This window comes from Manihot esculenta, chromosome 1 (genome assembly GCF_001659605.2).
Source record: "Manihot esculenta cultivar AM560-2 chromosome 1, M.esculenta_v8, whole genome shotgun sequence".
Taxonomy (NCBI): domain Eukaryota; kingdom Viridiplantae; phylum Streptophyta; class Magnoliopsida; order Malpighiales; family Euphorbiaceae; genus Manihot; species Manihot esculenta.
Window position 1 is genome coordinate 38,429,898 of NC_035161.2, and position 10,666 is coordinate 38,440,563.

Sequence of the window (10,666 nt, forward strand, 5' to 3'; positions counted from 1 at the left end):
TTTTTTTTTTGAAAAATTTTTTGTTTTATTACTCAAAGTTACATGGTAGAAATCATTCATAGAGGATTATTTGTCGTTGTTGTCGTTTTCTTTTTAGGTGGTTATAAGAGTTTCATAATTGCCTTTGATGCTTACTGTGCAATCAATTGCAGTGTTTTTGGCCATTAAGAGTTCTAATTATGTAGTGTTTGTATGTAAATGATGGCGTATTGAGATACTATCATTTTAAGTTTTTTCTATCTTAATTTCTTTAGTAGTTTTTATTATTTTACTTTTAAAAGAAAAAAGTTTTATAGTGTTTGGTGTTCAAGTATGAAAGAACTGCAAATTAAAAGACCTTTAATTGATGAATATAAAATTAATTGTCAAATTTGTCAGATCAATAAAATCAAATTGTGAGAATTGGTCTTACTCGAGTTCAACGAGCACATAAACCCTAGTACTACTGGAGTAAATATTGATTTCTGCAATGTCTTAGAGCTTGATTTGTCAAATTAATTTTACAAGAATTAGGAACAAGCAACTCACCGTCTCACAGTGCAAGAAAGTCTCAACAACCATCCTTCAACAAGATTCATTCTTATTCTAATTGAGCTATCGTTGCAAAATCGAATCAAGAGTTGCAAGCTAGCATACAATGCAGAAGACCAAATCACGGAACTTGCAAGCAAATCCTCCCATGTCCGAACTATCTATCATTAGCATTCCACAGTTGCAATTACACATGCACTCTCCTCTCATAATTTTTATTTTTTTTTAAATATTTCAAAATTATTATTCATTTTTTATTGTAATAATCTACAAAATTATTATAATATTATTTAATTTTATCTTATTTTCAAAATAACTGTTATTTTTTCTAAATAAGTATTTAAAATATTTTTTTAATATTTAATAAAATTTAATGTTTTTAAAATAGATATAATTAAAAGATTAATAAATTTTTTTTGTTTTATTATGTGTAAAAGAACAAAATAGATAAAAATTATTAGAGGAAATTTATTGTTTCAGTCTCTCAAATTGTCCCAAACCAGATTGTGCTCAGAAAAAAACCACTACCGTGTAAACAAATATGCTGCCTGCCCACGTAGATACTCTGCTTTTGCTTGTAGAAGAGAGATTACAACATGAAAACAATAGAAGCAATTAGAAATTGCAAATGCAACCCACACATATGAATGCCATATAAAATGTGAAACTGCACTGGTATCACTATTTTTTTAAAAAAAAAAGAGTTGCATTTGGTACTGCATTTATAGCCAAAAAGCATGCTTCACGAGTCAAAGGATAACACATGAGCATGAATTCTGCCTTTTCATCTCTTCTGGGTTTTTCCCTGCAGTAAAACAAACAGGAACATTAATGGAAAGTGAAGTTGGATGCAGTGCATAAAAAAAAAACTATCTACAGTTATTTGCAATTTCAAGAGAAAGTTTATATGGCATTACTTATTTCCCCATCTCCTGAGTTTGAAGCCAAGAAGGTGCTAGTTAATTCAAACTGTAACCAAAGTGAACTAATAATAACCTGAAGTAGTGAGCTTTAGCTGAAAAATATGATCCACTATCATGTGACCTTATTAAAATTTTAAGTGAAAAAATAAGCTGCATCACTAGTATTTGTTACTGAATCTAAGCCATGACAAACAAAGTTGTTCAAGGTTTAAAAACTACTATGTACTGATCCATGTACCTCAAGAAGTAGACAGAGAGCAAAAATTATAAATTATCAAGAGTCAAGACACCAGGGATCTTCTTCTTAGCTGCAAGAGGCTGTTCCACAACATGCATGGTGATAACCCGACCAGGAAGGTCACCATAGGTTATTCTGGAATCAGCAAGTGTCTTATTATTCTCCAATATTTTACCAGCATGTATTAGTTTCAAATCATTTACTGACTTGGGTAATACTGTTTTACCTGTAAACCCAAAGGCATCATTACAGACACAGAAAGGGACCTTATCCAGAAAAAAAAAACAAAAAAGAGACACAAAAAGGGAATAGACTATAGAGTATATACCTGAATGCCAAAGTTTGATTTGCAACATAAAGCAGCTAAATTTGTGACTAGAAACATACAGCAAGATCAGTCAATAGCATAACACTAATAAAAATTGCCGCCAATGCAATCAAGTCATTGGCCATTCCCTCTCACAAGTCAATTGCTAAAAGATGGACCAAATGTTTATGGCAATATAGAATGCATTCCTGGTTCCTGGAAAAATAAGAACAAAGCTCCAAACTGGCCGTGTTCAATTGAAAAATATATAATTTTTTTCAAAAGGAAACTTCTATAAGAGAAGTCTGAAAATCACAGAAAGTACCAACCTCCATTTGAGAAATTATAATAGGTTGGTGGCTAAAAACACAACAAAAACAATAAAATACAAGCCAACACATTTCACACTGTAACCTTCAGCAGTTAAAAAGCAATTGGAAAGTGTAACAATCACTATGCTTATTTGGAACAAGTGAAAAGAACATAAATGATCTAGATAAGTAACCTTGGGTCCACTCTGTAACTAGCCTTTGCTTAAGAGATCCAACAGTCATAGATGATGCATAAGTACTATGCCCTATATCTGTTCCATCATAGATATGGAATTTAAGCTCCATTTGCTTTCCTCCTTCAGCCATAACAACCTTTGTGCTCTTCTTTTCAGCTTGCAGGTTCCATGTGGTACCCAATCAAAAGAAGAAAATTTTCGTCTCACCCCACTCACCTGCCAACACAAATATATATATATATATTCATTTGAAGCCAAGATTTTCAAAGATGCCTTTCAAGTATAGCCACTATTTTAAACACAATATCTGTTTCCAAAATCCAGTACTTAAATTCACAGGCAAATGGATAATCAACCTTAATTAAGTTTAGCCTTTTGAACTATAGCAAGGTACCAACTACAAAAGCTTGAAAAGTGTAGCAATGAAGTTTACTTTTTCAACATTTTTCGGTGTCAACCAAAATCAATGCAGAACTTCACTTTTCTGTTGTACTAACCTCTGTGAATTGGCCAAAAAGTTCGCTTGGTGTAAAAACATGCAAATACAGTTCATCGGAATCAACTGCTAGAGAACCAGTCCAATCAAGTAAGCACTTCATATGATCCAATGGGTTCTATCTATAACAGCTTTACCCTTGCGCTTGTTTCTGCAGACAGTTGATAGTTAAGAAATTTGAATAAATTGGAAAAAAAAAATTGAAGACCTCAAAGACCCTAACCATTAGCTTCTAATAGATAGAATTAACCATGGACAGCAATCTTCATAAAAATCAAATCAAATCAAATAAAATCCTAGACTTTTAATGCTGAAAAATGAATGGAGATTCTGTTCTCTTTCTGTTTCTCCATTTATTTTAAAAAAATAAGTTGTTTCGATGTAATATCCGAAAATATCGTCTACATTAAAATTAACACTATAGTTTATTTGAAGTGACTTAGAATAATAAATTACCGACTGGAAAAAAATCCCCTTTCTATATCCTGTAGTTTCTCAGCGACGAAATGAATAGAAGGTAATTAACAACAAAATAAGAATTCAAAACAAAAATAGAAGAGAAAAAAAATGAGGCTTTAAAGCATACAACTGAGAGAAAGATAGAACGTTCAATACCTGGTCAAGATCAGGAATCCATGAAAGGTTCCAATTGCAGGATCAGTGAGAGCCAAAGAGAAATCCAAACAAATAGTTCTAGAGTTTTCAGTTACAGTGTTGGTGCTTGAGAAAATGTTCCTTGATTGCTAATGTGTCTTTGCGACTTTGGTCTCTCCTTCTCCATTGAAAATTTGTGTATTCCAGTTACAAGCTACATTTCAATGCTATCAAATTTTTAGTCAAGTTGCTTCTCTCAAAATCACAGATTAACTCGTCATCAAAGAATCATTGCCAGTTTTCATTATTTGACGAAAACGGCCCCTCCTATTCTACTGAGTAGTTCAAGTTGCAACATGGCAATTTATGGTTGGGTTGGGTATACTGCATAAAAGGTGTGTGTTTGATGTTTACCTCGCCAAGGTGTAGAAGACGCTGGATAGAGGCAGTTGATAATCTAACGGTCCAAAGTCCGCAAAAAAAGTACCCGTAATGAATCCGTTACTAGCAGTCATGGGAACTATGCCAACGATTAGAATACTGGTAAAAATTAAATTATTTGATTTATATTAATTAAAATTTAATTTATTTAATTTATTTAAACTCTTCTTAAATTTAATTATTATTATTTAAATAAAATTTAAACTCTTAGTTTTATGTATTTTAATTAATAATTTATATAAAAATTTTATTAATAATATTCATTTAAAAAATTTAATATTTTTAAAAATATTTAAAATTTGATTTTAAATAAGAATATATAAAATATTTATAAATATTATTATAAAATATATATGTTTTAAATTAAATTAAATATTTATATAAATAAATTCGGATAGTAGTTACCCTATAAATAAAATTCACACCCGATTCCATTGATATTAATTTTTAAATTCAAATCTATTTTAAATAGATTATAATTATTTAAATTCATTTAATTAAAATTTATTTTCAAATTCAAATTTATTTTAAACTAATTATAATTATTCAAATTCTCTTATTAAAATATGATCGGATCGAATATTCAAAAATACTCAAATATTACCATCATAATGTGAACGGAGAGATTATTGGGTGTTATATTATACGAGTAAGAAAATATTATTTTAAAATTGTATAAAATAATTTATATTTGTAAAATATTTTTTAAAAATTATTTTTTATGAAAAATATTTTTTAAATAAATAATTTATTTTTTATTATTTAATTTTGATTTGATAAGGATTTCAAAATATAAAAAATAATTTTTTTAAAAAAATTATTTTCTTAAAAATAATTTATTTTTTATTTAATTTAAAAAATATTTTTTACTAACTAAATTTTCTAAATATTCCAAATATTAAAAAATATAAAAAAATATTTTTTAAATAATATTTTTCATAAAATAAACAGATTCTATTTTAAATATATATTTAATTTGTACTTTAGATGGAAAGAGAAAATCAGACATTGTAATTCTATATTATCGGATCAATTTTTGTGTAAATTTCCTAAGAACTAATCTATATATAAATATATTTACATTCATTGAGACTCAAATTTAAAATTATAAAATATTTTTTAAAAAAAATTTATTTAATACAAAAATTTTAATCTTTCAAGTGGTCTCTTAATAGTAAATAAAGATATGGCTTGATGGCACAAATTCTATAATATATTAGGTGTTTATGTTTTTGCAACCATCACTAATAAAATGTTATTTTTTAAAAAATTTAAATCATGAGATGGGATTACTTATTCTGATTAAAAATATTAATTTAAACTCCAACCATTATAAAATATAAATAAGTGAATTCTCATAAAAAAAAATAAAATTCTTTGATCCATGATAAATTAAGGTTATCTAAGAATTTATCTCTGGTATTGATTGAACTTGTGGTTGTGGAAAGGTTAAAAGAAAAGGTGTCTATATATCATGATGTTGAATGTTGACCTTCTTTTTCCCTTTTCTATTTTTTTCCCTTTGGCCGTAGCAAACTTTTTCAACTATCATGTGAGTGTTGATATGCGTTGCAGCCCAGCTTTTGGCCATGCCTGTAAAGCAGAGGGCCAATACAGTCGAGACAACGGTGACATGCATGATGTGAGAGAAGGTTGAAAGCAACTAAAGTGAGAGATTGGATCCTGGAAAGTTGGGAAATATATGTGGATTCTCAGCTATCCGTTATCATCACTTAATTATAAAGGATAGCTGTGAGGCTTTCTAATGATGCATGGGCTTCTCTTTTTGCCTTAGGAAGGAAAGGATATAACCCATCCTTTCTTTTTGCATCAGAGGATTGATCAGAATCCATTTCCAGGAAAAGGAAGAAGCACTAGAATGGAATTTGAATGATTAATTATTAATGGGATGGGGAACTTCATAGTGGATATGGAATCTATACATATACTAGTTAAGAGTTTATTCTGATTTCTTGTTCCACAATACTGTTCATTTCCTTCTGCTCTGCTATTATCTAGAAAGATCTCTGTTCATGCACATTAATTCATGGCTCTATGCAGGGCTAAAAGAATAAATATTTCAGAATCCTTTTGCACTTTTTTCTCATAAGCTGTAATTATTATACTGTTGCCATGATATTTATTAATTAGCTATAAGCAGACAACTTTAGCATTTTATGATTCTCCAATTCAGCACCACATGTCAATGATTTTGTGCCTTTTCCTTTCTTGATTTAGCGAAATTTTGTATCCTTATTGCCATTGAAGAATCTTCTTTTGCCACATTTGTGTACAATTTCACTTGTGTTTGTCTATCAGCATCAACAAAAAAGCTTGAAATGTCTTTGATGTTTATGGCCATTCAATTTGGTCTGATCTTTAAACTAGCAAATCTCTCTCGTGAATCACATAAAGTGAGGGAGTGGAGAGGGGGACCTCCTTCCTTCTAAGTGCTGGTAGTTCTCACCTTGTCAAAATCATTTCATGCTTATTATAGGCTTATAAAACCTTTAATCTGCTTAGATATATAGCAGAAACAAGTGTAGCATTAACAGTGACCTAGGCTTTGAGGGTATAAAGAAAATTCCATTGTCAAGCTGGCAAACTGCACGTTAAGTTTTCAATGATGTAGCAGCAAAAGAGTGGCGGTTGTTTCAATAATATGTATGTCAGCAAAAATTTTGCCATCTGTAAGTTGATAACAACGAGAGAGATGCTCTTAAGAAGATGGATGATGCTACAGGGCGCCTAATTAGCAAGCTCCAGCTTTTCGTTTACCATAATATAATATCCAATCTTACTCATAGTGCTTATTAATTCAAGTTTCTGACAGAGCAGAAGGCAATCACAGAGAAGAACAGGAGCAAAAAGACAAGGAATGTATACCTTTCTTTATTTAAAATAAAGCAGACGAATCAATAGCAGTACACACACACACACAAAAAAAAAGTTTACGAATCTTGCTTTTGAACTTTCTGCATATGGTGGAATGCAATAGGAAGTTCAAAAGTTGGAGACCTCAAAGTTCATTCCCTCCCCTCGTAAATTGTTCTTCCCTTATCTTTTGGTGGGCCTACCCCTCTAGCATTTGTTTCTTAATGGTGGTAATCTTATGAAAAGAATTTAGCATAGTATATTTGAAAAGCTATATGTTGAAATATCAAAAAATTTGTCTGACACCCAAATGACAATAACTTCTGTTCATAATGTTCTATGTCTGAGAGGTGCCATTGAAGAATTGAAGTAAAGTTGTTCTTTATTTTTCTGGTCTGAATTTTCTTCTTGTCTTCAAAATTAATGTGTTAGATACATAAAAGAAATGGCGGTTCAAGAAACGCAGAGGAAGTATATAAAGCTAGCTTCATTAACAAGAGAGAACACGTTACACAATAGCTAATAATGAAAAGCTAAGAAATACTTAACACAAACAGCTATGCATACTAATTGATACAGAGCACGCTGAAGACTACGTACTAAATCAAGCCAATTTTATTATGTGGAGAGTGAATAATTTGAAGTAGTGTATTTAAGATAAAGTCTGGTATGGCTTGAGCATTTGAATGAGGGTGCCACTTAGATGGTGTGACATGATTTCATTGGTAGATCCTATCAGCTTTCCACCAATGAACACAGCTGGTACAGGAGCACTACACCCCATCCTCATGAGAGCTCTTTCCATTTCTCTGCCTTCAGGGTCTTGGTCAATCTCATAAACCAGAGGGTCCACTCCAATTCCTTGAAATAGTATCTTCACTGCATAACACATGCAACAAGAGCTCTTGCTGAAGATTACAACTCCCTTCTCTGAGGCCAGTCCCATCACCTTTTCCATGATTAGAAATGTCTCCTTAGTCTCTACTTAATGCAGAGAGAGAGAGAGAGAGAGAGAGAGTGAGGTCTGATCTTTTGCCTTAGAGTTCAATCAGAACCTCAACACTCTCAGCTCGAATTCTGAGATAGAACTCGATCCGATGGTAATGTGAAGATGGAAGGTATTCAAAGGAAAGTGGACTGGCAAGATAGGGAAAAAAAGGAAGGAATTTTAGAGCTCAAGGCTGTTTTGAACTTATGCCCTAATGCTAGACTATTTATAGGGATAACTTTAGCATGGAGTATTGGAGTCCTTTGTTTGAACAAGAACATAGATTCAAAAGTAGGGGAACTTTATTACTTAGATGCCCAAGTTGATGAAAGTTACATGTAAAAGGATAATTAAAGACTACTGCGCTATACCATGGGCTGAGCAAGTTGCAAACCCAAAAAAAAAAAAAAAAAAAAAATCTTCAGCTCTATTCAAGTTTTCGCATTGACTTCCATAAGCCTATTTTCTTTCTTCTACGAGGTGGAAGCATAAAAAATTGAAGTTAATTAGTAATGCTTCCAGATTGACCGTTAGTTCTGGCTCGTGCAGATTTAAAGGAAAATTAGAAAGGCACAACAAAAGTAGAGAGAAAACGAAAAATTCTCAAAGGGGTAGTCAATTTTTGCAGATTCCTACAATCACCTTCTTTGAATCCTTTGGGAATGAATGAGATGGCTTTCGGTGGCTAGCTGGGATTCTTTTCTGTCGCGCCCACCAACTTGCATGATTCCATCCTCCCACGTACGCGCACAAGCATATTTGAGTGAGGGAGCTCTATATGGCACTACTGCATATATATTATAGTATACTCCAACCAGCTGAGAGTGCTCTCTCACGTGTGCATGAATAAAACCCACACGTACGTACAAATCCAAAATTGGACATTACTGTGCATATATCTTATATATCCTGCATTTCTTTATGTGCATGCATGTATTAATGTATGCTGATGATCATACAAACAAGTGTTCATATGCATTATACATATGTGCATGCGTGTCATATTCTTAGGCACGAGGAAAAAGTAATGTGGATATGAAAGAATACATATGGGAGGCATGAAAAATTTTAGAATCACCTTTTTGTGCCTTCCCTGAATCAGCTAATATGCAAACGTCTCAATCACCAATATAAAAAAAAAAAAATTGCTTAGGAGCTTATAACTAGACTAATTAATATGGCATTGACAAGACCAATCAAACATTATTTTAAGATCAAACTCTAAAACTTAAGACTAAAAAGGGAAGTTAGGGGAAGGGGGAATGAGAAAATAAATTAAAAAACATAGAAGGAAGAGAAAAGGAAAGAAGAAAAAAGCATCTGCACCATTATATATATATATATATCCACAAGCTTTTTCTATGAGTTGATGGTTGTGGGGAGGAGTTCTGCAAACTATTCGCAATTTTCACTTCATGAAATAGCAGGGTATCACTTTTAGCAATTGTAATGGATAAGTTTCTTTGAGAATATTTCTGATTATTACTTTACATGAGCAACTGATGAAGCAAAATTCTGCTAGATTCTCAAGGGAGAATTCTCCTGGATTGTGCCTGGTCGGGGTGAAATTCTTAGGAACCTAGACCATGATTACAGATTTATGATGTCTAGTGCTAGCTAAGCAGGAGCCAATCCGGCCTGCATGCACTAGATTAAGTTAACGAGTACATATAGCTAGGAACTCCATAGTCTAATTTGATAAAAGTATTACATTCTGCATACAATGTAGTCAGGGAAACAAAAAGCAAAGCGCCTAATACAACATCGTTCTCAACATGGTATTAGAGCTACATATTACTACAGCATGAAGTAGTATTATTATACATAGTTGTTTCATATCATGCACTAGAACCAAATTGCCTTAGCATCTATGAGCATTTGCTTCAGCGAGCCATCCAAGTGTAGGGATAAAACATCTTTTGCTGAGCCTACATATTTTCCACCTATGAACACAGCTGGGACTGAAGGATTACATCCTAGGCCTCTCAAAGCCCACTCCATTTCCCTGCCATTGGCGTCATGGTCGAGCTCATGAATTGCAGGGCTCGCACCAAGCTCGTAAAAAAGTGTCTTGATGCTATGGCACATGCAACATGAGCTCTTGGTGAAGATAACTGCAGCCCTAGTTGATGCCAAGTCTCTTACTCTATCCATTGCAAAAACTCTGTGTTTACAAAATAATGAAGCAAAACTGTTTTTGCTCTACAGCTACCTCTGATAATAGCTAGAACAAAGAGCGAGCCACCCAAGGTTTCTGAAGAGAGATAAAAATAAAACTAGGCAAGTAACTGAAGAAGCTTTGTTTGATTGTATTGAGCTACGGTATACTCAGAGATTCATCAGGCCTTATTTATAAGGAGTGGTGAGGATGGTGGGATTGCATTGTTTAATCCTTAATGATTCAAAGAGAAAATTCGTTAAGATATTTTTATATTTATTTGGATAAGAAAACTGCCACTTATGATTTGTATGATGGTGACTCTTTGTGCTCAAAACAAGTTGCAAATAAATATATAATCAAAAGATGATTGTGGGAAGAATAATTAATAAATTTTATTATATTTGTAGAAGATATGCACTTTCGGCGACGGTTGGTGCAACATGGAAGAGAATATATAATTGGAATTATAAAATCTTTTAAAATGAAGAATTTATAGAATGTCAACATGGAAGGTTCAAGTTTTCGAGTCAGTTCTTTTACTTGCTGCATACTGCTGATTAACATTTCCATTTATATTTTAAGGCAAAGAAATTAATACAGTTAGT

At 32.2% G+C, this 10,666-nt stretch overlaps 2 protein-coding genes and 1 long non-coding RNA gene across 3 annotated transcripts; all 3 read right to left on the reverse strand.

Annotated features, from left to right (window-relative positions):
- Positions 1-1,880: 1,880 nt before the first annotated feature.
- LOC110620540 lies at positions 1,881-4,038 on the reverse strand. Its single transcript, XR_006352443.1, has 3 exons — positions 3,619-4,038; positions 3,005-3,154; positions 1,881-2,723 (listed from the first exon to the last, which is right to left on the reverse strand). It is a non-coding gene; the product is annotated as an uncharacterized LOC110620540 (long non-coding RNA).
- A 3,346-nt stretch (positions 4,039-7,384) lies between these two features.
- Positions 7,385-8,091, reverse strand: LOC110610704 (monothiol glutaredoxin-S9). The gene has a single exon (XM_021750746.2). The coding sequence runs from the start codon at positions 7,868-7,870 to the stop codon at positions 7,565-7,567; it is 306 nt and encodes a 101-aa protein (XP_021606438.1). The 5' UTR covers positions 7,871-8,091; the 3' UTR covers positions 7,385-7,564.
- LOC122725064 (glutaredoxin-C11-like) lies at positions 7,385-10,239 on the reverse strand. Its single transcript, XM_043961544.1, has one exon. It carries the CDS (start codon positions 10,052-10,054, stop codon positions 9,746-9,748), a length of 309 nt encoding a protein of 102 aa, XP_043817479.1. The 5' UTR covers positions 10,055-10,239; the 3' UTR covers positions 7,385-9,745.
- Positions 10,240-10,666: the final 427 nt, after the last annotated feature.